Source organism: Podarcis cretensis, assembly GCF_951804945.1.
Source record: "Podarcis cretensis genome assembly, chromosome: 7".
In the NCBI taxonomy this organism is placed as follows: domain Eukaryota; kingdom Metazoa; phylum Chordata; class Lepidosauria; order Squamata; family Lacertidae; genus Podarcis; species Podarcis cretensis.
This window is the reverse complement of record NC_137176.1, coordinates 72583898-72611706: the sequence shown is the minus strand read 5'-3', so window position 1 is coordinate 72611706 and position 27809 is coordinate 72583898. Positions and strand designations below refer to the sequence as shown.

Below are 27809 nucleotides of genomic sequence, written 5' to 3'. Positions count from 1 at the left end.
TTCACAATCTGTCCTTCCAGTGAGCACTCAGGGCTGATTTCCTTCAGAATGGAGAAACCGTTCAGAATGGAGAAACCGTTCCTGGAGGAGGAACCGGCAAGCCACTCCAGTATCCCTGCCAAGAAAACTCCATGGACAAAGACAACAGGCTGTAGAAGATTAGGCTTCCGCAATACAGTTCTGGATGTTGATATAGTGGTACCTCGGGTTAAGTACTTAATTTGTTATGGAGGTCCATTCTTAACCTGAAACTGTTGTTAACCTGAAGCACCACTTTAGCTAATGGGGCTTCCTGCTGCTGCCATGCACCGGAGCACAATTTCTGTTCTCATCCTGAAGCAAAGTTCTTAACCCGAGGTACTATTTATGGGTTAGCAGAGTCTGTAACCTGAAGCGTATGTAACCTGAAGCATATGTAACCCGAGGTACCACTGTATATACATACAGCCTGTAGGGCTGTGCAGATACAGATACAGATATATACAAGCACAAAGCACCTCTGTTGCTCCAGATGTAACACAGTCTCCAACTCAATTCACAAGATTCACTGGCTGGCTAACGAGCTGACATACCTTAATCACTTATATAGACGGCCCCGGACCATTGCAATAGCAACTGGCTTGGCTGACCTTGTGCCTGTTGGCTTATCTCATATGTGGCATGATTTGTGCCCACGAAGGAAATTAAGCCCTTCCTCCAACCATTTTGGCTCACTATGTTGAATTAAACTTTATTGTCAGTTCATACTTGGCAGTGAGTCGTGGAAGACCTGCTCCATACCTTGTAGGCCTTTTCCCAACTGGCCTGGGACAGTGTGGCCCTAACTGACTCTAGTTGCAAAAGCTGAGGCTGATGAAGAAGCTAGAGACAATCTTGGCTGCCTTTTAGTACAGACTGCCATGAGCCACCATTGCAATGATTGGTAGCAACAGGAGTAGATCTGTTCTATGCTTATGATAACATTTTTTTTCTCTTGCTAACAACACATGTTGTTTTAAATGTGCATTTTCTGTTTGACTTCCTTTAGTAACGTTTTCTTGTGAAATGTTAAGATTTTTTTGTTAAGTTTGGAGCATTGAGTGTGCATTCTGTACCTGACCTCCTCTGTAATGTTTTATTTTGAAATCTTTTAAGATAAAATTTTAGTTTCCTGTTGATTATGTTGCTTTTTATATTTGACTTTCTTCAATGTTTTCTTATGGATTTTTTTATTTAATGTTTTAATGTAAGTTGTAAACCACTTTTTCTCTTAAAAATATAAAGTGGTATAGAAATGAAATTAATAATAATAATAATAATAATAATAATAATAATAATAATAATAATAAAAAATAAGGGAGGGGTAGGAGCCTAGTCCAGTCTTTCCATCCAACAATATTAAAATAATATTAAACAATGCAAAAAACTGGATTTATCAATATGCCCAAAATTCATAGTGGCTAAACTGGGGAGGCCATTTCTTTTCCTATACTCCAAAAGATGGCCAAAATTCTCCAAGTTCCAGAGAAGGTAAAATGAAAAAGCCAGGAAATGATTTTCTGTTCATTTTTAGATCAGTCCCCCTCCTCCCCTCCTTTCAGCAGGAGACCCTCCTGGCATACCTAACATAGCTTTTAAATCTTCTCAGTTTCAAGAGAGGTCTGCTCTGCAGCAGAGAGCTGTAATTTTAAACTCCATAATTCTGAAATTCCGATTTTGGATATGGATCAAGTTTGGTCCATTTCACTTTTTATCTCATAGATATGAAATAAAAGTCTGTAACTATGAAGAAGTGATTTTCTACATATCACCGTAGCTGGGTAACCTGCTAACACATGGCTTCAAAATACGTATTTGTAGCAGTCCATGTTTTCCCCAGGCTTTGATTCCCTCCTTCGTCTTAAAGGTAAAGGTACCCCTGCCCGTACGGGCCAGTCGTGACCGACCCTAGGGTTGTGCGCTCATCTCACTTAAGAGGCCGAGGGCCAGCGCTGTCCAAAGACACTTCCGGGTCATGTGGCCAGCGTGACGAAGCTGCTCTGGCGAGCCAGCACCAGCGCAGCACACGGAAACGCCGTTTACCTTCCCGCTATAAAGCGGTACCTATTTATCTACTTGCACTTAGGGGTGCTTTCAAAATGCTAGGTGGGCAGGAGCTGGGACCAAAAGACGGGAGCTCACCCCGCCGTGGGGATTCGAACCGCCAACCATATGATCGGCAAGTCCTAGGCACTGAGGTTTTACAGCGCCACCCGCGTCCCGCTCCTTCGTCTTAGCACCCTAGTATTGCTGTATTTGTTGATAGACTTTTCTGAACATTTTGCAGTTCTGTTTGCTCTGTCGATCATGCCACAGGAAAGCAACGTGAAATATATTTTATATATTTTATATAGATCCCCCCACCCCATTTTTTAGTGACCTGTTGGTGCTGTAAATACTGATTGTCTTCGTGAAGCCGGTGCCTGGAATTAAAAGCTCTAAGTAGCGATGAAGAACTGCTGTGCATATATACACTGACAATTTGCTTCAGGAAGTGCAAATAGGCCTCTGCCCCCAATTTAATATAAATTGTCCAAATGGGGAGGTCTGCAACTATAGTGGCAGGTTTAATGTGGCGTCATTAGCCTGAGCAAACATTCTGTGCACAGCCAAAACTTAATTCTGGTCAGAATAAAACACTTCCTGCACAAAACTGAACATCTTTTAGTAGCATTCTCATTATGTAAATATAAACAATCTCAGTAACAACCACTGTCACTACTTGTCAAAGGTATAAATAGCTTTATACCAGGTAAGGCTATTTGTCAATCTGTACTCTGACAGGCAGTGGCTCTTCCAAGATATCAGACTGAGCCTAGGACTTTCCTCATTCACTGCATATTGTCTACTACTGAGCAATGGTCCATTGCCCAAAGGCAAGTTGGACCTTCCTCCTACCATTTTCCAGTAGCAAAGCTTAAACTTTCACCTCGCCTTTCCAATCCTCTTGCCAGGAGAAAGGAACCTTTAGTCCTTCAGATGCTGCTGGATTGAGTGAAGGGAATGGCTATAGCAATTTATACATGCTATAAATGGCTAGTAAAGGGACCCCTGACCATTAGGTCCAGTCGCGGACGACTCTGGGGTTGCGACGCTCATCTCGCCTTATTGGCCGAGGGCGCCAGTGTACAGCTTCCGGGTTATGTGGCCAGCATGACTAAGCTGCTTCTGGCGAACCAGAGCAGCACACGGAAACGCCGTTTACCTTCCCGGTGGAAGCACTTTGATGTGCTTTCGAACTGCTAGGTTGGCAGGAGCAGGGACTGAGCAACGAGAGCTCACCCTGTTGTGGGGATTCGAACTGCAGACCTTCTTTTTTTTCTTTTTTTATTATTGTTAAAATAATACACATATATTACAAATATACAAGCATACAAACATATATTTCATACAATCCTTAAAAGTGTTCAAACATACCTACACTCATTCCAACAGATAATTCCTTTTCCCATCACCATCCACCATCCCTCACCCCACCTTTGTGCAGACCTTCCGATCAGCAAGTCCTAGGCTCTGTGGTTTAACCCACAGCACCACCCGCATCCCTCATAGAGAAGCTATTAAATAGGCTATATACAATTGGGGTGATTGTGCAGCTGTTCCAATGTGCTTAAAAGAGTTAAGGTTTTCTGAGCTCTGGGGGAAAAGGGGGGGGGGGCAGAAACTGAACATGAAAGATATATGTTTTGATCCTGACATATAAATGAACATAGTGTGGCTATTCTGTAGTGAATAGCCCGTCCTTTTTAAGATGCTGTTGTAGTGCTGTATAGCACTGCAAACTCGCATCGTCATTCTGGGTGGCACAGATTATGGCTGAGGCCTATTGAAATCAATCTAACTGACTTCAAGTAAACATCCAGAGGACTGCATTATATATTTTCATATGGGGAAGTTAAGTTTTTTTTTTTGGGGGGGGGGATATGGTGATTTCTGTGCACTTTCTACATCTTACCAATTAATTTGCAACAAGTCCCTTGCAACTAAAATGACAGCAATGTTAACTCTCTCTTTTTCTGCTACTCACACAAAACAAAACACAGAAGAAATAGGGACCTAGAACAACAAACCCACACGAGTAAGTGCAATCCAATCCCCTCTCCTGAAATCCTAAAGAAAGCCTTTTTTGTTTGGCTTAATTTAGCTCCAAAAGTCCACTCAGCATAATAGGAAGCTCAAGGACATCTTTGCCTCAAGTTCCTCTTTCCAAATATATACACAGAAGGTTTAGTTGTAAGAAATTCAAACCCAGTCTGCAAAACCTGTGCATATTTACAATCTATTCAGTGCTGACTCCAGCCTTTGTGAAGGCCTTGAGCAGTGATACAGTGGTACCTCGGATAAAGTACTTAATTTGTTCCGGAGGTCCGTTCTTAACCTGAAACTGTTCTTAACCTGAAGCACCACTTTAGCTAATGGGGCCTCCTGCTGCTGCCGCGCCGCTGGAGCACGATTTCTGTTCTCATCCTGAAGCAAAGTTCTTCACCTGAGGTAATATTTCTGGGTTAGCGGAGTCTGTAACCTGAAGCGTATGTAACCTGAAGCGTATGTAACCTGAGGTACCACTGTATCCTTATTGGAGGCCATCCCTGCCTCCCTGAGATGGTCTATTTGTTCCTGGCCAGTGTATCCGCTACTGCCCCTTCACTTATTATTATTCTTAATTCAACTATAACAGAAAGAAAGAAAATAACAGTGGCAGCTCACATTAACAACAACAACAACGAAAAGAGTTAATCACTCTTGACGGACATATATATATATGCAGTCTTTATGTCCAAACAGATGCAATCATCTGTCTCATTTGGATAATGCAGAAAGGACAGTGAGACCTTCAGGCCGCCGAGCAATAGATGGTGGGTGTTTGCCCTTCCAAACTCACACTTCAAAAGTCTCTTCGCAACAATAACAGCTTGCAGGATCCAATTTCGTTGTCCATCTGTTAATTCCCACATCACCCGAATATAATTTAAAAGTATGTGAGCATCTGTAAATATCGAGGGCCCCCCCAAAAAAATACCCCACAGTTAATATGAACAACAGCCTCTAACCAGAAAGTTTAGGGTGCACCTACATCGTATGCCTCCGATATTCTTTCCTGTGAAGGCACTGCTGAGTCAGAACAGGTCTGGAAAACCAATTTTTGTTGAATCATTGGCATTTTTAAATCTAAAGAAACACTGCATAGAGACACCAAAGCAACTCCCCATTGATCGAGCTGAGTGTTCCCTATACCAGAGGTTCTCAATCTGTAGTCTGTGGACCACCAGAGGCTCACAAGCTTCATTCAGGACTCTTGGTGTGTCTGTGAATTTGTGGTTGAAAATGAAAGGTCACACATCCATCCCACTGAATATTTATATTGATTTTTAAATTGCATTTTTATTGCTTCTTTTATTTCTTACATTGCCTTTTATTGCATTGCGCTTTGAATTCCGTGGCATTACAATTGCTGCAACAGGCAGAAATATCTTTAAGTGGTCCGCCAAGACCCACAGCAATTTCCCAGTTGCCTATAGGGGAAGAGGCTTAGGAAACACTATTCCATTCATCTCTATGGCCCCAAACCTCTGGTTTACAGCATTCCAATAAACATTTATAAACAGGTTTAACTTTCTGTAAAGATCCAGTTATTTCCTCACCAATATAGGAGATGCTGAGGCACCCGAAGCTGATGGTCAAAAACAGACACCGAAAAGTGTTGTAACTGAGCACTACTAGGGAAGTTGTATCTAAACTGCATGTTGAAAATGACAAAAATTATCGCGTCCAATCCTATTAAGTGATCTAGCACAATCAGCTCACTTCTAAATCTATTGACCCTGCACCACCACGACTTTTTTCTTCCACTGCCACCAACCAGGTTTCCCCAGTAATATATTCAGACCCAGTCAGGTTGTAACATATTAACAAAGATTCCAGTTTATTGTGAACGCAAACAAGTTTTAAATACTTTGAAACACTGTAATCTGATTCACTCTCTCTGTCTCCCCTCTGTCTCTAACTCACTCTGACTCCTATGCCTCCCAACCAACCGAAACTAACTGCCCAAACCCCTGTGTAGAGCCTTAAACACAGTTAGGCTCCGCCCCTAGGCTTTCTTATTGGTCAGCCTATTAACCCTTTTTCTCTCTCCCACAGTACAACATCTCCATAATGAGTGGGCAAACGCCACAGCTTCATCTCCTATGAAAGAAGTGGAGTGGGTGGAACAGACACCCAGCATTATTATTATTATTGCAATTTTCAAGACCAAATGGGGGTGTTGGCTTACCTTAGTGTTCTCATGCATTCTTGAGCATGTCAGGAAAGCCTAGCATTTTCTATACCTATATATTTGGAAAGATGTCTGTCTGTTTGTCTATCTGTTTTCTATGCATTCAGACTCCCCTTCAGATACCGCCACCAACTTGGGTTTCCAATATGGAGCAGCAGTTTTTTTGTCTAAGTTCCATCAAACACTACCATCAAACACTATTTTCAACCAAAATGGTAGACTAAATCATTCCAAAGTGCCCTGATTTTAACCAGATTTCACACGATGGTTCCTGAGATCAAGGAGCAGGTTCTAGTTTTGGTTTGGATACCACTGGCTGCCATTTTGAATCAAGATGGTGGACTGAACCTTTCAAAGCTGCATGCATTTGGACATCTTTTAAGGTATCGCAGTTGTCATGCCCCTGCTGGAGGAATCCTCTTCAGAGGAACTGCTGCTCCCCAAAGCAATCATTACAGGCTGTGTCAGTGGGCAGTGAGACAGAGCAGCAGGATCAAAGGCTTTCAGGTCACAACACCACAACTTACTTCAGAAGGCATAGAGCAACCCTGCAGAGGTGGGGCCTGAACTGCCACAGAATCCAGTTGCCACTTCAGGCCCAGCCAGATGCAAGAATGCTGATCTGAAGAACAAGGGCTCCTTAGGAGCAAGGGGTTACTCAGGCAATCCAGAAAGCCTGCAGCTGTGCTCTGGGTGAGGCAATGAAAGTTCATGGTTAAACATCTCCAGAGTGTGCTGGAACAACAGTATTGAGCCATCTTCTTGACCTGGCTGGTGACTGCACTGTCTCTCTTGTGTTTTGATTTTGGACTGTGACCAGACCAGACCTTTGGATTGTTCATGTGAGTTGACTTGGGACTGCTGGATCAGGTTTTCTCCAAAGCAGTAACTGGATTTAGCATGATGTTCCCTGAGATCAATGAGCAAGTTTTCATTGATGTTAGGATACGATTTTGAATCAAGATGGCGAACTGAATCTTTCGATGCTGCACTTATTTTAACCATTGATTTTAAAACTGCACAGATGTTTCTGTTTGTTTCTTAGAATTCCAAAGTCATGATGGGTACGAGCCTGCTAGTGCTATATATTCTGCTACTTTGTCATCTCAAATTCTACTGCTATCAGTCTCTGCCTCCCAGTGCTGTTTTGCCAGCACTCAGAACTGCACAATTACATTTGCAAACCAACCTACATACAACGCTCAAAACTCGTTAGAGTAACGAATAAAAGATCCTTTATGGTAATGATCACAACATTCCGCAATCCCTGAAATAAACAGAAAATAGCCACCAACCACACAGCAGAGGTAATGACAGAAGCCTGAAAAGTATATTTCACTTTGCAAACAAGTTAAGAGATGTATTGCTCAGTCCTCACCGCAGAGAGATCAGAAGGGAAGCTTATGCAGAAAGATGTATTATTCTGTTCAAGAACCTTCTTTCCTGAAATGAATACCTCTGAAGCCTCCAAACCCCTGTGCAGTAAATCTAGCCGACATTGGGAAGGGGGAATACATTTCATTATTTGCATTATTTAAATAAAATAGCGTTGACTTTTCTGTGATGGGGGAGGCAACTGGAATCCAGTTCACAGGCTGTTTACATTCACTGTCTAGTCCTCCAAGACTCATGAAAAAATAATGTGCCTCGGGAATTAAAATGGGTCCTATAGCTCTATCTAATGTATGCATTTTGGAGCCTCACACTGCAAGTATTGCACTTGAAGGGCACTTTGCTGGTGGGTGCATGCATAGTTTGAAAGACAGGTCTTTTCATTTAAGATGCTTCCCTACCTAGTTAACGGCAATGTGAAAATCTAAACAGGATATACAGGTCTAGTGCCAATGGAATGCTGGATCCCTAAAACCATAGCTAGCTGATCAGACGCTGGGAACATGTGTCCCCTCCTCTCTGGAGCCAACGTCAGGCCAAGGCATTGTTCTGTCAGAGGCAGAGCACAAAATGGTGCCCACACCTCCACCAAGGTCAAAGTTTCTAGTAACCCAAAGCTTGCCAATTTATTTTGGTTCCTAAAGCAGAAAACCCCACAAGTCCTTAATTACAAATTAAGCAACGTACCATTTCCGGCCCTGTCGCAACATTCCAAATCTGCTTCCTGTGGCAGCTGCCTCACTCTACCTAATTGCAGAGCAAATTCCCTCTTCCCTTCCTTTGTTGGCGTTAACTACGGTTTAGTGCTACACGTGCACCGATGCTAACCATGGTTAGCTCCAGTTATGGTTTCATCGTGCACGACAGTTTGAATGCACTGTGTAGATTGGGGGCAACTAGTCCTACATGGTTGTCCTCAAGGTGACCTCACAGTAACATTTATCTGGCAGGGGAAAGAGTTCTGGACACCATATTTCAAGACATTCTTAAGAGAATGACGTAACTGAGACAATCTAAATAGCCTAGAATTCAGCCGAGTTTATGGGATTCATATCCAATATGAACTCCAAGTATATCAATTACTCTAATGGCTTTCTGCAGTAAAGTAGAACACTGTAACCCACAGTCTCATAGTAAAGAGTGTCCTAAAAATAATACATAATATCAAGGCATGAAAAATCAGTGCCTTTCTCTATATTTATGGCTGCTTTTTCTGTTCTGGTATTCCAAGAAGGGAACAGTGAAATCTATATTAATGTCATTTCTCTCTCTACTTTTTCAAAATCATTATGCACTGCATGGTTGCTGATGTAATGCAGAAAGCACATAATCCTGTTTAGAACCGAATGTTGTTGTTTTTCTTTCAATGCTTAGGGGCCAGAATCAATGCATTAAAAAATCATAATGCACAAGATTAAAGCGCAATCTTTACAGAGAGAAGCTAGTAGTCTGATTGTTGCTGTTTTCGGATGTTACTGTGGTCTTGTGATTTTATGTTGCATAGTACCTTATGACATTTTTACGCAAGTGCCGTTGGAGAAAGCAAAGAAAGGGCAAGAATGCTGCAGGATTTGGGCAAATGAACTGTGCACAGATGCATAAAGATGCACCACCACTCCCTTTTTTGCCAGAAGAAGTCCAACTGCTGAATATCAGGAGTAGGGAGCCCTCAATTCCCCTTCCTCCGGAGATAGATTTGGGCCATAGCTCAGTGGCAGGGCATGTGCTTTCTACGACAATGGTCTTAGAGTCAATCCCTGGCATCTCTAGTTAAAAGGGTTCAAGTAGCAGGTGATGTCTGAGACCCTGGAGGACCACTGATAGATAGAGTGTAGACATACTGAGCTAGATGGACCAATTGTCTGCTTCCTATCATCCCATGAGACTGAATGATGGCTGTTCACTTGTGCATGTAGAAATTGTGACGGGCACTTGCTGGCATGAGGACCAGGCATCCAGTTTCACCAGCCACTGAACCATCCCCAAGTGCAGCCTGTTCACATTTATGCTGTAGACCTCTATGGCTCAGCACTGCATAATGCATTGGTTTGGAGCCAAACTCACGTTTCACGGTGGCAACGTTGTCCCATGCATGAGGAAGGGCAAGTAGGTCCTGGAGATGTGCCCAGAATTCCAGTTAACTCGGCCACTTCCTTGCGTGGCAGAATGCAAGTCTCCTCTCTGCCCACACCTGACTGGCGCAAGGCCTCACGCCAGGGTCAATCTGGACTTGATACACCAATGACTCATCCCAAGTTGTTGTTGTTTCCCTCCCTGCACAGATCTAACAACACAACTCACCATTATGTGCTTTTGCACTGGACTGGACTTTGGTTTCTGCTGTTTACCTTCCTGCCAGAGTGATACCTATTTATCTACTTGCACTGGTGTGCTTTTGAACTGCTAGGTTGGCAGGAGCTGGGACAGAGCAATGGGAGCTCACCCAGTCGCAGGGATTCAAACCGCCGACCTTCTGATCGGCAAGCCCAAGAGGCTCTGTGGTTTAGACCACAGTGCCACCCATGTCCCTGTGTGAATAGTAGCAATACCAAATAAAAGGAGTTGCTTATGATCATGTAGGCATTTGTGAAAGGGGTACAACCACTCAAGGCACATTTCAGAAAACCACTCCTGCTGCCAAACTGCAAAAGAAGCTCTGAAGTGACTTAGCTCTGTTTCAGCGGCTCCAATCACAGCAGTTCAAGAGAGGAGAGCTGGGAGTTCTACTTTATTTCATTCTAAGTTATCTTATAGCCCAAGGCAGAAGCAGCTGATAGGCATTATTAACTCCTCTCGGTGTCCTCCCCAACAGTTAAGCTGCTCTTGTTGCTTATGCCGATAAGTCACTACAGAAAGGCATTCTTTAAACCTCCTTGCACTCAATTAGGTTGTCACACCTATCTGTATCCAAACTTAATGACATGCAATTTCATGCAGAGCTTATAGTTGCAAGGCTGGAAGTTGCCGCATGCTGACTACTTTTATCTTTCCTGTTGTAGAGCAGGGAGGAGAAAGTCAACAACAACAAAAACCACGAACATTAACTTTTGTAGTAATGTATTTGTAGGTTTGAAAGGTTGAAAACACACTGATGGTGGAGGGGATACAAGAAGCAACATAAGGGTTAAGTCAGTCAAGGTAAACAATAGGGAAATATAAATTTCTACAAAACAGCAAAGAGGCTGTTTTCACTGGAGACGTAGTAGGGCAAACTAAACATTGCGTTATATTGGCGATCACATTCAATGTCTCTTGTTTGCTTTAATTTAGGGGTGGGAACATTTTGGCCTCCCCAGTTTGTTGCTAAACTGCAACTCCCATTATTTCCAACAAACATGGCCAATGGCCAGGGATGATGAGAGTTGTAGTTCAGCAACATCTGGAGGACCAAAAGGTTCCCCACACCTTTTTGTCCCCCAATAGCAACTGGGTGTGGAGGAAGAGGAAATTAGGTTTCGGGCTGTGAGATGCAGGGAGGGAGGTTTTCACACCCTTTCCCTCTGTGCTGCAATCCTAGTGAAAAATCCCCAACATCCTGGCACAACTGGCCCTACTGTTAGGCAGAGTGAAGCAGCTGCCTCACACGGGAGACTAGAGAGAGCTGGGAGCAGCAGCAAGATGCTGGAGGGCAGAGCTGGGAGTGTCACATTACCTTGTGCCCCTTAAGTGAGCTCTGCTGCCCGCAAGGGTGGTGAAGGATACTGCCCAATTATCAGCGTCAAAGGAAGATTTCACTGCTTATCTGGTCAGGTTCTGGATAAAGAATTGCCACAGGGGGCCAGTTCACTTCAGGCAGCAAAATGTCTTGGACTGGCCATGCTCCCCATGCCAGCACTCAACTGCTATTTATCCCATGAGGGGAACTGCTGTTGGTTACAATAACCACTTCTCTGCCATAGCAAATAATAGCAGCTGTGCGTGTGATTTTGGTGGGACTCAGACATGGCATAAAGGTTTTGCCCTCTCCCCACATGAAGTTGCCCCAGTTCCTTATTAGGCTACCCACAAGTGCTTGTTGTTGTTGTTTTTAGCAAAACATTGAATATGATCACACACTTTTGGTGATGCTGGTCTCTGCCTTTTGCTGGTGCTGTATTCTCTCTTCAGTACATCAGCTAAAACCTATTTGTTTACGGAAACAATGGTTTTAGCCATGGATCCTAAACAAACACAGCTCAACGCTTCCCGGAATGCACAGCATGCATGCAAAGTGAATCTAATACTCACTGAGTGGCCTCGGTTGAGTGACTATCTCTCAGTCTCAGTTCCCATCTGCAAAAGCAAGAATAACGTTCTACCTCATGGGACAGTAAAGATGGAGGCAAGAAGGAAGGAAGAGCAATTTGCACAGAGTTGCTATAGATCACAGGAAATACAAATAATTATGAAATAATATAGTTCATAGAAATGTTCTTAACATGACCATTAAAACGTAAGCGTAAAGCTTCAACAACATTCTTAACTGATTACTTCAAAAATACCAAAGTTCATATACATATGTGTGACACTTTTGTTATATGTTGTGATCTAATTTCAAACAAATAACATACCAGAGCTGCTCAGAAAATGACAATCCTATTTTGTTTTTTGCCTGCCCATTTCAGAGCTGTTCCGTGCCTCCAAATGTTTTTATTTGCTTTCATTTCTATATTTTTACCGACACTCTTTAAGTAGCAGAGAGAGCAGCTCTGGAGAACAGAGAATAGCTACTGCCAAACGCTAGCCTTTAAAATCTTGCCAGAGCTGAATTCTGCTGTAATCCACTCCTAATGTGCCCCAAGCCACAATCTGCATCACATCCTTGTCCGTGACCCAGCAGTTCATCCAGAAAGCGTCTAGAAGAAGCCAAGTAAAAAGTGAAGATAGATTTTGGCTAGGCATAAAAGTCCCCATTCAATGGATGCAGAGTCTCACGGCTTTAAGTACATTATTTCTCTGGAAATGGTGCACAACACACAAGGCCAAATGCCAAGTTATATTTAGCAGATCTTTTAAAAGACTGTTATTGTTATGTAGTGAAGTTTCACCCTGGGCCAGCAGGGGGATACTGTAGATAGTTTTCACTCAGGTCTGTAGATAGTTTTCACTCAGGTCCACGTCAGTTATTTTAGGCGGGAAACTCTGGGTTGTTGTTGCTACAATGTTGACAGCCGGCTGCCTATAAAAGCAGGCCGGCTGAGCTGTTTGCTAGTCAGTTCTATTCCAGCTTACAAAATAAAGAGCTGCTTTGGAGAAATCGCTGTGTCATCTGCTATGTCAACCCACAACTTAACAGTTATGCTGCCCTTTAAGTATCTGCACTGCAAGGATAGTGACATCAGGCCCATTCAGATGCATAACCACACATTAGACCAATGAGTAGCCGCAGCCCTGCCATTGCACATGTTGATTACCCTCTCCGCATCCCTGGCACCTGTGTGTACAGTGCAAATGTCTGCAAGGAGGGTGCTGTGCATGAAGGCATCCAAGTGATTTGGGAACCTGAGCAACCGAGGCTTCAGAGTGCATGGCAGAATTTTACACAAGGCTCCCTTGCTGCAGATGCATGCGCGGTATGTGCAGATGCAAGGGCAGAGCTAGTCACGGTCTGCAACATCGAGGGCATGTGTGGCTACTTGGTGAGGCTTCATTCATGTTCTGGCTTTGCACATAGAATATACGACAGATAAGACTGCATGATACTCCATGCCGCACAAGATGAGAGGAATCACATGGCTGCTGTACTGATTCACGAAAGCAGCAGACACATACAACTGCAAAGGAGGACATTTGCACACACAGAACTGCAAAGGAAGACATTCAGAGAAATTTGGGGAGAGCCTGGGAGGCGGAACTGGAGGCCAAAGGTTGAACTTAACCCAGATCTTTGCTTCAGCCAAGCATCTTTTAGAGATGTCTGTGTTTCCCCCTTCCTGCCCTGCATCTACACTTGCCCTGTCCCTTGTCACCCATCTATGCATGTGCCTACTACAAAATCTGGCAGCAGGGCCCAGGTGCTTTACTCCTTGTGCCACAGGGACAGTTTATATGGAGAGAGGTTGGCTGGCCTGAGCCTTGCTGTCCCTCAGTGTGTCCTGCCAATGGCAGCCAGCCCTATCTATCTAAGAACTCTCAAAGCATCTATCTGGGCAACTTGTGGATACACAAATGTGCCAAATAAGCTTTAGCCTTAACTTGGACCACAAACCCATCCTTAACCATCTGGCCTTCTTGATCCCAGTCACCTAATCTGGCATCTGATTCATCAACCTGTCTCCAATGTTCTCCACCTCCAGCTTCTTGGATCCATGTTTACCAGGCTCAGAGCCCAACCACTGGCCTGTTTGGACCGTGCCTTTTGCCTTTCTCTGATTTGCTACTTTCCCCTGGCAGCTATTTTCAACACTTGACTCCAGTTCTCCTTTTGAACTGGTGACTGACTGAACTGTCTTCTCACTTCCTCCATGTGCGAATTCATCTTCAGTAAACGAGAGAGAGAGAGAGAGAGAGAGAGAGAGAGAGAGAGATCTGGCTTAAAATGAACAAGTTCCACCTCCTCCATGACACATGTACACAAATCATGTAAGTTTAGGAAGCCAAATACATTTGTTATCATCATTCCCCAACAGTTATCTTGAATAAAGAATAAAGCAAAGTACAGCTCTTAACTCTAAAGGCAAAATAAATACCTCTTCACTGTGCCTGCCCAGAACCCCTGTGTGTTTAAATTCCTGGCTTCAGTGAGCCAAGTTCACTTGCACAAAGCACGTTTGCCTCATTCAGATATGACTGAAAAAGCTTCATTCCATTAGCGCGGCTGCCTTTCTCATTCAAATTCCCCTCACAAGCCACTTCTGATAGTCAACACACATTCTGCATAACAGCTATTTTATGTCAAAGCAGAAAGATCAACATCAAGCAGCATGAGCTTTGAAGCATCCCCCCCCACCCCCAATTCATTTAGAGATTGTGAATTATAACACATTCATGTCTTATCAGATTGCTCTTCAATAAGTCCTGATTGTTAGCGATTTCAGTGGATCCTTGAATGCAGGGAGTTCAGCTACTGTGTTGATTCTCAGTACCAGTTCCTTAGCACCTTATAAGATTAATGCAACACTGATCATGACAATGTGCCTTTTTAGAGAGCTTTTTACAGTATGCTGAAAATATTTTGTTAAGAGGCAGCATGCCTCTTAATGGCATCTGTTTGTGCAGGTTGGCAGAATGCTGTTGTGCTCATGTCCATCTTACAGGCTTCCTTCAAGCAGAGCCAGTGTGGTGTAGTGGTTAAGAGCAGTAGACTCGTAATCTGGGGAACCGGGTTCGCGTCTCCGCTCCTCCACATGCAGCTGCTGGGTGACCTTGGGCCAGTCACACTTCTCTGAAGTCTCTCAGCCTCACTCACCTCACAGAGTGTTTGTTGTGGGGAAGGAAGGGAAAGGAGAATGTTAGCCACTTTGAGACTCCTTAGGGAAGTGATAAAGCGGGATATCAAATCCAAACTCTTCTTCTTCATCATCTGGTTGGCTCTTGTGAGAACAGGTGCTGGACTGGATAGGCCATTGGCCTGGTCCAGCAGTTCATCTTATGTACTTATTGTGAGAAAACCTGATGATAAATCTGTGGTCTATCTAGCCTAGTAATCACCCTATTTCTGGAGCTGGCTCCCCATTCTTCATGTGATGAAGGTAAGGAGGCCTCCCAAGGCACGTTAAACATATTTCATCTGACAATCTCTTATGTATATTGAGCTGTGTAAAATTTGGCCGTCTTTGGATTAGTGAAGTAGCTGAGTTTCCATCTGGAATGTCACAGATATCTGCTTTTTCCACCAAAGCTCTATAAGCCTAAAAATACTGGGGGGGGGGAGGGAGGTGGACTTACTCAGGGCTTAGATTTTACTAGGCTATCCAAGATAACAATAAATGAAAATGCAGAAGGGAATGTTTCAAGGCAAGGGAGTCAACCTTTCTTAGCGAGCAGGGAACAATTTGTCTGTATTTCTGATGGCAGCTCTGTCAATATATATATCCCTAGAATTATCACTCTGCTCATTTTAGGAGTGAACTTCTTACCCATCAGCCTCTCTTGCAAAGGACAGTAATATATAAAGCACAATCCTTAATCCTATATTTTATTGAAAAGCTGTCCAACAAAGAAAATTTAACGCTTGCCATCTTCTCTCAAATCTCACCGGAGGCTCCAACCAGGAGTAATTTGTGTTCTGCCCCAAAGAGGTTCTTAACTCATTACGTAAGCCTTCCCAACACTGCACAGGAAATTGCTATTACTATCCGTAAGTTTTTTTAGAAGGCAACCGTTTTGGTCCTACTGTAGCTGCCATGGCCCAAACCTCAAGCTCAGAGTCAGAAGAAGACGACAGCCTGGCTGGATCTAAGGTGGGTCAGGCTCCTAAAAGTGTGAGGCCACCAAACCAAAGCTCACCCAACCCAGGCCCCCATGAGAAACTTACCTTGAGCTTGAGGAGCCAAGTGGCTCCTTCACTACCATGCCTGCCGAACAGCATGCCTGGTAGGAGACCCCAAAATAGAGAAAGAAAACCCCTGTGCCCAGGCTAGGCTTCTGGCCCTCTTAAAGTCTTCTTTAAGCAAGGGGTTGGGACTTAAGACAGGTAGGCTGAACAGGTGAACAGCCTTCAACAACCTCAGGCCATCCAGATGTTATTAGACTACAATTGCCATTGTCCCTACTGGCTGGGGTTTATGGGAGTTAAGAGTTCAACAAGGTGTGGAAGGAATGGGGAAGGCTGGGCAAGAGACAGGTTCCTAAAGGCCTCAATCAATTTTTGTTGGAGCAATTTGCTCAGACAAAGCTATCCATGGTGTTTGCCTTGCTCCATCATGAATTACGCTCTCCTTATTGGGACCAGCACAAGACAACAGGCACGGAAAGAATATGATACATCAAAAACAGAATTCGTTGAACATACCGATGGCATATTCAATTTCATTTTAAGTACTGCTTTGCACCGTTTTGCTTACTTCTCCCATTTTCTTCTCCCATTTATATTCTTCAAAGGAATGTATAGAAGCTTCTCAGTTTTCTCTTATCCTTTGACATAGGTCAGCCAGAGAAAGAATGAGTGCTTCAAGGCAGCCAATAAATTTTATGGCTGGATGCGGATTTGAACCCAGGTGTCCTAACTATTACACTTCACTGGTTAACTAGCAATGCTAGTCTGTGTGTGCGCACTGGACTACAGCTAGAAATTTAATTCGCTGCTGACTCTGTTAAGTTCTTTTACCATAATATCCTAGAACCTGATATAGATTATAGAATTTGCTTCTGATTTGTATTGTACTGTGCTCTAGGCTTGCCAAATAACTCAGGCTAAAAGTTTGAATAACAACACCACCACCACATGGGAGAACTGCTTAGTCATAGCTGTAATATTTCAGTTCATTAATCGTCAAGAGCAATAGGCAGATAGATTTATAAAGCTCTCTAATACAAGTGAAGACTTAGCTGAATGTAACCGATACATCCTATGTGTGAGAGTAACAGGACAGATCTTGTTACCTTTCTGTAATAATAGCTTTACCATACTTCCTGTTTACATGACTTATGTGAAGGCACCTCTAAAGTCTTCCACTCAATATTGTATTGCAACATCCAGCTCTCAACAGGGCCAAAATTACAGTTTAACATATGGAGGAAAGATATGAAAAGCTGCCCCAATCCCCCCCAAAGATCCCCCCCCACCACCACCAAAAGAAGGATTCTGTGGATTGTAAAGTTTTTTTGGGGGGGAGCGCAGATAATTTCTTATCTGAGCTGGTGTTTTGGTGCCAATGATGGGCAGGGAAGAAAGAACATTTAGCACTATCATACTCTATACACACCTCACACAGCGGGTGGCGCTGTGGGTTAAACTACAGAGTCTAGGGCTTGCCGATCAGAAAGTCAGTGGTTCAAATCCCCGCGACGGGGTGAGCTCTCGTTGCTCGGTCCCTGCTCCTGCCAACCTAGCAGTTTGAAAGCACCTCAAAGTGCAAGTAGATAAATAGGTACCGCTCCGGCGGGAAGGTAAACGGCATTTCCATGCGCTGCTATGGTTCACCAGAAGCGGCTTAGTCATGCTGGCCACATGACCTGGAAGCTGTACGTCAGCTTCCTCGGCCAATAAAGCGAGATGAGCGCCGCAACCCCAGAGTCGGCCACCACTGGACCTAATGGTCAGGGGTCCCTTTACCTTTACTCTACCTATATATGCTTAACGCATATGGAGATTCACTCAAAACACAGGGAAAGGCATGATGGCAGAGAGTTGGTAAAATCAGGAATATATAAAGCAAGTGGAAGAGAGAGAAAGTATGTCTCCCTTTCCTCAAAATATGAAAACTCCCCAGCTCAAGCCAAGTCCTACTTCCAAACAGCCAGTACTAGCCAAAAACCAAAGGGGCAGGTAAGCCCTGGAACTGCAAAGGACCCAAGGTGACTCAAGGCAGCTATGCTGTTTCCTCTTTTGTGCCCCATGGCAGGAGCTTTGCTTCTCCCACTCTCAAGATATTAGAAATTGGGTGTCACCTAATGATTGGTGGTAGGTTGGGGACATCATAGGAGGGGTGTATCTAGCTACCCCACCCCTTCCTTTTGGAAGGCTTACAAACTGCTGCAGGAGACAGGCTGTGAGCAACAGCATGGGAAATGTTTCTCAGACCTTGTTATTTCTCTATCACCAGGAGTTGTAAAGTTGTTAATGTAATGTTTTTATATTTATAGCACTGATTTATTTTTTTGTTATTATATTTGCTATTGTTTTGCTGTGTTATTACGAAATGGTTTTTTTGCACTGTTTGGTTTTTGAAACGCATCCCTGTTTTCTTTGTTGTAAGCCACTTTGAGCATGATTGTGTGTGTGTGTGTGTGTGTGTGTAAAAGTGGCATACAACTAAAATTATAAATGAGTGAACGGCAAGCAAGAAGAAATGTATGAATAACCAGAGAAGAGTGGTGATGGGCTCCAGTTTAGACAACTTAATAAAAAGATTAGACCTAGGCAAGATTAGATCTAGGTAGATTAAGGGTTATACTGTGGAATTCCAGAAGCTGGAGAAAATAACAGGGAATGGATATCACTTTCACATTTTCCACATATTTCTCCAGTGGACTGCTTTGCCTTGCCCCTTACAGAATCGGCTGCAGTAGCTTTTCTCACAAGGCTGATGTTTTCATTCCTACGTGAAAGCATCTGAGAGGTGCATCTGGCTTATGGAATATGTTTCTGGAAACAAAAATGTGCAATTGCATTATCTTGATCTGATTCTGCAAAGCAATTCTATTCTTATGGGGCTGGTAGAATCTAAAAAGATGCATATACATGTTTGCTTTGGAACCCTTGCTTTCTCCTGGCTGCTAAACCCTTTTCTGGGACTTTATATTTGGGCAGGATGTCATCGTGTCAATCTTACCACACTGTCCCCTTAAAATGCTTTGATAGCTTATGCAATTTGCTGATTATCTGGTCATTTATATTTGTATCCGGTTTAAACTTTGTTCCCAAAACTTGTGCAATTACGGCGTTGAGAATCACTTTTGAGGTATGAGTGACTAATCTTTTGGCAGGGATGTGGGAGGATTAATGGCTTTATGGCAAAACAACATTACTAGCAGCAGACCCATCTGCCTGCAAAGAAACAGCAAAGAGGAAATGCAATTTTCCCATGGCAGGTCAAACTCATTTAACAATGTGCAGCAGCTGTTAAAAAGGACACAGAAACTTTAGACCATATGATTACTAAGGGGGGGGGAATCATCTAAATCACCCAGGAGAGTACCTCTGTCTTAAATTTTATTATACTTTTGCCATCTCATCATAATAGCCCTCCCAGAAGAGCTACAGCAGAATCTCTCACCACATCCTTTGTCACCCATCCTAAATTCAGTGTAGTCAATGCAGAACCTAGCAAGTGAATGTTGCCATTATACCACACAAAAAGTAATTCCCCCCCCCCCCAGGAATTACAGCAATTATTATTGGCCAAGTACTTATTCTGACATGAAGAAGAAGAAGAAGAAGAAGAAGAAGAAGAAGAAGAAGAAGAAGAAGAATAGTAGTAGTTTTGATTTGATATCCCGCCTTTCACTCCCCTTCAGGAGTCTCAAAGCGGCTAACGATCTCCTTTCCCTTCCTCCCCCACAACAAACACTCTGTGAGGTGAGTGGGGCTGAGAGACTTCAAAGAAGTGTGACTGGCCCAAGGTCACCCAGCAGCTGCATGTGGAGGAGCGGAGACACGAACCCGGTTCCCCAGATTACGTGACTACCGCTCTTAACCACTACACCACGCTGGCTCATTAAGAGCTCATTTAAGAGCATGCATGTTTGTCAGAGGCCAAAGGGTTTACTTTCAGTGTTTTAAATTATGCTCCTGTCTCATGTATTTATTTGTTTATTAACGTACCTATCTACCCCCAATCCATACAGTGTACAGCAATATATACAATAAGATATGACCTACCATAAAAGCAGTACATACCTTTCATTCTGTACAGTGCCACACATTCTCAAACACAACATTAGTAGTACAAGTCAAGAATTCTCTTTGTTTTAAATGACAGAAGAGAATGCACTTCACTCTTTCCTCACAGTATTCTAGCTCTAAATTTGTTAGTATTTTTTATTTTTTTAAAAAAGTTTTTTTGTGGTATTAAAGTAGAAAGTTTCATAACAAAACTCATCTAGGTTTGACAGTTAGTCACGTTGAGGTGACATGACTTTTGATTCTGTTTCATGGCTTTTTCCTCCCCTGCACCTACTCAATCTCTTTTTATTCCACAAACACTAATTTCAGCACCAAGGACAGTTCCACGCTGCCTGTATACTATTTCAAACCAATCACTTTAGGTTGAAGTAATTGTTTTGCATCTGAAAGCAGTCCTGAATTTAATGTTTGACGTTTGTTGTGCTTTTATTATGTTGTAAGCCACCTAAAGTGGCTGGGGCAACCCAGTCAGATGGGCAGGGTATAAATAATAAAAAATTACTACTACTACTACTACTACTACTACTGCTACTACTATTATTATTATATTACTTGCCATCTAAGACAACATTAGCTTTCTTTATTTTTAAAGAGTTCAAAATTCACTGGAAACCAATACAGAAAGATTAATGCAACTTCCAAAGCCACCATTTTCCATTTTCCTAATAAAGATCCTAAGTTGCTAATTACTTCAGCTATTGTGGCAGCGAACATCTGCTTGCACACTTTTATCTTCCTAGTGGCCTAATGAGATTAAAAAAGCTGATGCATTTTTGAAGCAGGGATTGTTTGTGGCTTACAAGCTGTCCTGTCAATTATTTATTTCAGCAAAAGTGGTGAATTACACTAAAACTAGAGGCTTGGAAACCCAACGTTCTGCTGGTTTGTTTACTAAGGAAACGTTCCCCTCCTGTAGACACAGATCAGACCTGATCCACAACTTCTAGGCTCCTACTGCAACACACTCTGCACCAGGCTGTTCATGAAGGCAACACAGGAACTTCAACAGGTGCAGAATCCTGCTTGCCACCATCCTAGTAGTGAATGTTCGACCTGCATTGAGCCATTTCTTCTGGACTCATTCAAGGTCCTGTTTCTCATCTTTTAAGCCTAGCATGACCTTCAGGACTGCCTCCTTGTATAATCCAACATCAGGTGAGGATGAGTGAGCAGGCTTTACAGCCTGTGCCATTTTTTGTTGGCAAGTTTGGGTGGTAGTGCCTAGGAACCAAGCTGCTTTTTCAACTGCCCTAAGTTTGTGGAGCATCATTCCTAAGAAGGAAAGCTATCGTCTTGATAGTTTAGAAAGAACTGTAAAGCACACCACTTACATCAGGCTTTCGCTTATCGCAATTGTCATTTGTCTTCCATTGTTATATTGTCTAATATTAGATGGTCGGCTTGTAAATTGTGTTTTTGTTATGCCACCTTCTCTTGAAGCTTTTTTGGAAATGTGGTATATTAATATTCTAAGTAATAAATATAAATACAGACCTCCTCAGTGCCTTATCCTGATGGACTAGCTCATTGGCTTTATTACCCTTTGAACAGAATTGGGGCGAGGAACCTTTGGCCCTCCCAATGTTGCTAACTAAAACTCCCATCAGCCCCAGCAAGAATTACTAATGCTTGGGGATGATGGGAGTTGTAGTTCAACAATATCTGGGAGGACAAAAGTTTCCCCACTCCTGATCAACAGAAGAAGGAGGAGGAGGAGGGAAGTTGTTGTTGTTGTTTTAATCAACGTCTACACAATTATTTCAAGGCAATACAAAATAAGTAAAAAAACTGCAAAATCCCCAGTTACATATGCACACACAAGAACTACAGCAACTAAATTTAAAACAAAACTAAAACAATACAAAATAGACACTCATGGCAACGACTCATTAATCCATCTGAGAAAGCTTATTAGAACAAAAATGTTTTCAGTTGTCTCTAGAAAGTGGGTGCCTGCCATATCTTTAAAGGAAGGCTATTCCACAAACCCGGGGCAGATGTAGAGATATAATGTGGTGCTGCCCCTGGAGACTTTCTGAAGGCTTCAGGAGTGAAGCAACAAAACACTCCACATTCTTACAGGACCCGATAGCTAGTACAGTATATATAACCATTTTGCTTCCTTCTTTCCACTCCCATATATGCACAAGAAACAGCAGGGAAGCAATTCCTGCATACTAACTATGGAAAATACCCATTTATAGAGTAAGTATTTTTTTCCAAGCTGGCAATATTTTCATAAAGAGATATCCTTTATCTGAAATTCATCTGGGCGTTATCAAGAAATCATTCTTCAGTACATCTGGAGCAGAATTAAATTTTCTATCCTGGGAGCCTTTGATTACCTCTCTGCATGCAGCGACGTGTGCTTAATTAAAACTCTAATGGAAAGTGCCATTAAAAATAGACACACAACGCATACCAAATTGTACTTAAGACTCCCCACCAGAAAATAGACAGAGCCGTATCTCCCTGGAACTGAAATGGCAACAGCGTTTAACTTGAAGTACCCTCAAATTGTGAGATTTATAGCCATGTTACATATAAATATTGTACTGCCATAAAAAGGCAACATATGGCAAGAGTCATTTGTTAGCATTTCATGGTGTCTGATAAAAGCACCATACCCATTTAGCACTGTAGGCTAAATAACTGACAGTACCATTCTAACTATGTCCAAATGGGATTTCTTCACATGGTTGGATTAACACATTTTTAAAATGCTTCTGCTGATGATAATAAAGTTTTGTAGAAAGAACAGGATTGCAATAGATCTTTGATTTTACCTGCTGGCAACGGCATTCCTAGCAAGTAAATCTGAACAAAAATGCACCTATAGCTACAGATATTCCTACTGTATACTCAATCAGATTGTATGGGATTTTTTTGGTTAATGAAAACCAATGTTTTCATACATTAATCTTTTACGATTACAGATTTTTGACAATAAACCTGTAAACAGGTAGATAGCAAACTGTTGGGTTCAAGCAATAATTAATAAAACTGAAAAGTATGCATTAACTTGGCAAAAAAAAACCTTGCATTTTAGCTGAGAAAAATTAACTGAGGTGATCTGGGAAAGATTTTGAAATTGCCAGGTCACATGACTGAGCTGAACAGGCTTATGATCCAGGCTAAGTCCCTCCTCTCTGGTTATGTTTCCACCATGTCCCTGGCACATAACTTTTTTAGAGCTTATGCCAGTTTAAGATCCACTGGGCTCAGCTCACCCAGCTGGCTACCTGTTGAGACAGGATGGGGTTGTCAGTGGGGATATGCTGGCATATCTCTGCCTGTGTTGAGGATGAGGGAGTTAAGACACCGTTGCACAGCTGTGCTGGGGTCTCCCAGCTCAGCCGGAGATCTGCTAGATCCTAGCTCACTCATCTTGTCAGATCTTGCTATAGTGTTGTTCCTTTAGTTGCCAATGTCAACATCTCTAGGCAACATACAACAAAGGAGTTAAAACAAGCAAGGTGTTTTACTATTAATAAGGTGTTGTATTATTGGGCTATCTTACTGATTAATAGTAAAACACCTTCTGTTCTGTTCTGAACAACTTTTTTACATTTGGGCACCACATTTATTCAAAACAATTATTACAGAACACAATAATTTGTTATATATTGACTCCTTTCTTGCTCTGCTTTTTGAAAGGCTTTTGACATCAGTTCTCTGTTCATTTTGATTCTACCTGTTTGTTTTCTTATTTTAACAAAATTAACAAATGTCATATGAAATACTCAAGAACTAGACCCCAATTTCTGTACTGTCTCTTCTATTCTGGTGGAGCCTGACTTAAAATATATACATATAATGGGCTTGAAGATAAATCACATGCAATCTTCCACTCCTCCCATAACCACAAAAAGATTCTCTACAATATACTGTATGAAATCAGTGAGGCTGACTTTGTCGGCATGTGCTCTGTTGGTTTTGTAAAATAAATTCTGTGTAAAACACATTTATACTTTGAGATTCTGTCCTGCTTAAAGCATGCCTTATTGAATAAGTAAACTATGCAACCTGATTTCTGCATCCTGGGGCAAGTTGGTAGCAGAGTGACAGGCGATAACATCTCAATAGAACTGACATGCAAGATTCCTTGCATTTTATTTCACCCATCTACTTGCAAGTCTGCATTTGTGATTGTATAGAGTGGTCTACGTGTTCACAGCAGAAAATGTCAAGAGGCAATCCTTGGCATTCAAACGTTAATCCCTGGAACAGAGTTGGCCGTCCTGACTCCTGCCCCAAAACATGACAGCAGATGCTCTTACTTGTACGTAAGTAAGCAATCTTTACTAAAGCAGAGTAATGGTACAGACTCAGAAGGGAGAAAGGAGCTAATCCACTCACCGGAGTGGTGCATGCTCTGGTTATCTCCCACTTGGACTACTGCAATGCGCTCTATGTGGGGCTACCTTTGAAGGTGACCCGAAACTACAACTAATCCAGAATGTGGCAGCTATACTGGTGACTGGGAATGGCCCCCGAGACCATATAACACTGGTCCTGAAAGACCTGCATTGGCTCCCAGTATGTTTCCGAGCACAATTACGTATTAGTGCTGACCTTTTAACCCCCTAAATGGCCTTGGCCCAGTATACCTGAAGGAGCGTCTCCACCCCCATCATTCAACCCGGACACTGAGGTCCAGCACCGAGGGCCTTCGGGCGGTTCCCTCCCTGCAAGAAGTGAGGTTACAGAGAACCAGGCAGAGGGCCTTCTCGGTAGTGGTGCCTGCCCTGTGGAACGCCCTCCCATCAGATGTCCTATCAGACTTCTAGAAGACATCTGAAGGCAGCCCTGTTTAGGAAGGCTTTAGTGTTTGGTGTTTTATTGTGCTTTTAATTCTGTTGGGAACTACCCATATGAGAGGGGTATAAATCATCATCATCATCATCATCATCACCATCATCATCCATCCTTGGAGCTTTCACAATGCAAAAGGTTAGCAAGGATGAGCATTGGCTCGGTTCATGAGCCCAGTGACAAGAAGTTCATGGCTGTATGGGGGCTGAGAAGGTGCTGAAACAAGTTTCCACACCTGCCTGGCAAGCTTTAAAGGTGAGGCAGGGTGCAGCCCTTACTTATGTGACTATTCCTACAGGACTGTCTCACCTGCAAGCTGACACTAAATGTAGATAGAAGCATTACTGTGTCCTGGGAGAGAGTGCTGGGCCTGTCTCCCTCTCTCAATTCCGTTTAGCCACCCCAGGTTGTGCTTGGCAGCCTCCCCAAGACTCTGGCAGGGCCCTCATCCACACAGAAGAGGGGGCAGCAGCTGGAACACCTGCCCCAACCTTGGAGCCAGTTGTGCTCCATCTGTTCCAGCCCCACACTTCCATCCCTTCTCATCTCTGTCCAGAGTCTGCCATCCTGTGCCTGAGCCCAAAAGCACAAAGGGATTCATGACATCTGCACTGAACAGCAGAACTAGCCTCCCTCTTGTCACTGTTGGACAATCTTTAAATAAAAACCAATGTTTAAACAGTTGATGCTTGCACTTGCAAAAGAACACAGCATGTCAATGATCTGCAAGAGACCATCCTAGACAAGAAGCCATTCTATAGATAAATGTGTGAATTAACATACAAAAAAAACCCCCCAAAACAGCCTGTCTGTTGCAATCGTCACATATACTTGCCACCCAGAATAGACCAACTGAAGCGCAAGCCCTGTTGCTCACATATTATATCATTCAATTTGTGTGCCAAAAAAGTAAGAAAATACCACTAAGTTCCATACACAAGATACGGGAATAAAATGAAAAACATTCTGCTTTAATCAGCTATTGCACTGCCAGTTCATTCCAGAAATAGATTTCAGCAATATATAACAAAAAACACAGAAACAGAACATGCAAAACTTTTGAGAGAGAAATAATTGAGCCAGTTATAGTATATCATAAATAAGTAATCTAGACCTGCGTTAAATATAGGCATCCAATGAATAGCCATGACTAACTTAGGTCTATTAATTTCATTGGGTCTACCCTAAATAAAATTAGTTGTCAACAAGCCTTCATTTCTAGGTCACTTTTGAATGCAGCTGCTTTTCATTCCTAAATACCTCTTTCCACTTCTTTGAACCTTTTTAAAGAAATTGTGAAGGTAATGTCAATAGCTTCCTATTCAAACCCAAGCTAAAGAAATCTCAGCTAAATAATCCCTGACAGATGACTATCCAAAACTTTAAGTGAAGGAGAGTTTACCACCTTCTGAGATAGTCCACTCCACTGATGAGCAGTTCTTACTGTCAGAAAGCTATTCCTGATGTTTCACCAGAATCTCCCTTCTTGTAATTTGAATCCACTGGTTCGCACCCGACCCTCCGAGGCAGCAGAAAGCAGGTTTGCTCCATCGTGCATGGAATTTGCCACTTGCGCACAGCAAAAGAAATTAGAAACAAGCCAACATGTAAAGCATCCTAAACATATAATAACGGACAGGAAGGAGGACAATGCTGCACAAAACACGAGAAAATAGTTACCTGCTATTCTTATCATGTTAACTGCCTTTCAAGAGGTGGGAAATTCCAATCAAGGGGGGGAAACATGAACTGGAAGCAAAAGGTGGGACTAGGATAAAAAAAAAGTCATGCAGAGCACAAGGCAGCCAGAGTTTGACAGAGGACCACAAATAAAGCACGATTCAGTCTCATTCATCTCAATGAGACAAATTTAAGCATGCAATCCTCAGTTTATAGGAATTGCACCCCAATTCAGACTGCTGAAAATCTTGATCTCCAGTTTCTTTATTTTAGTTTCAGTTAAATGTAGTAAAGTCACATCCAAGAGCAGGAAGCTATGGTTACCAGTGTGGAGAAAGCCAGGATATAAAAGCGGCGTTTGAAGCTGGTTTTAGTCCCTGACTTGTTCTTATTCTGGTATGCATTGTTTCTTCGCAGGGGAAACTATGGTCCATTGAAGATGTTTTGAACCAAAGGTGGACTGTTCCAGAAGCTCTCCTAATGCCATCTCAGTAGTCAAACCAACCCCACAATTAATTGGTATTTGTTGTAGCAATTAGCTCATATATGTTCAGATTCACTTTCTTTAATAATAATTAATAATAATAAATTTAGCATTTATACCCTGACCATCTGGCTGGGTTGCTCCAGCCAGTCTATTAGCTTTGAGATATAGTAATTGGCATGCTTTGATGTTATCCTTATTTGTGGGCTTGGAGCGCTGGGGTGCGAGCCCAGAAAGGAGAGCTAACTATAAGACTTGGGTATTCGCCACCTATGCCTTTATCTGGGCAGGTGAAGCGATGGGAAGTCCTAGAAAACGTGACATACGCTGTTGTCAGAGCTGCCTGACAGCTGTGTTGTGTATTAAGAATGTAAGCCTGTTTGCCTGAACATGGACAAGCCATCTCCTTGCTGCAGTGCCCATTCCACAAAGGCTAGGAGAACTGGCAGGCTGATTTGCTGTAAGTCTACACTTTTCTTTAAAAAGCACCAGAACTGATCACTCTGGTGTTTTTTTGACATCCTTCTTTGGTATCCCAACCACTCCCACAAGCCCTCCTGTGGGCCTGTGAACTTCCTGGATTAATCACTAAGAAAGGAGGGAAGAGGTGATGGTGCATGGACAGAATTGTCATAAGGTCTATACATATATTAGCT

At 42.7% G+C, this 27809-nt stretch overlaps 1 protein-coding gene across 4 annotated transcripts in view; it reads right to left on the bottom strand.

Annotated features, from left to right (window-relative positions):
- Positions 1–27809, bottom strand: part of OXR1 (oxidation resistance 1) — a 248874-nt gene that overhangs the window by 166171 nt on the left and 54894 nt on the right. For 3 of the 4 annotated variants that reach the window (XM_079984231.1, XM_079984229.1, XM_079984228.1), the window contains exon 3: positions 11915–11959. The exons of the other annotated variant lie outside the window; for it this stretch is intronic. In XM_079984231.1, coding sequence (XP_079840357.1) covers positions 11915–11959 — 45 coding nt within the window. The remainder of the gene's footprint in view (positions 1–11914; positions 11960–27809) is intronic. 4 annotated transcript variants of the gene reach the window in all.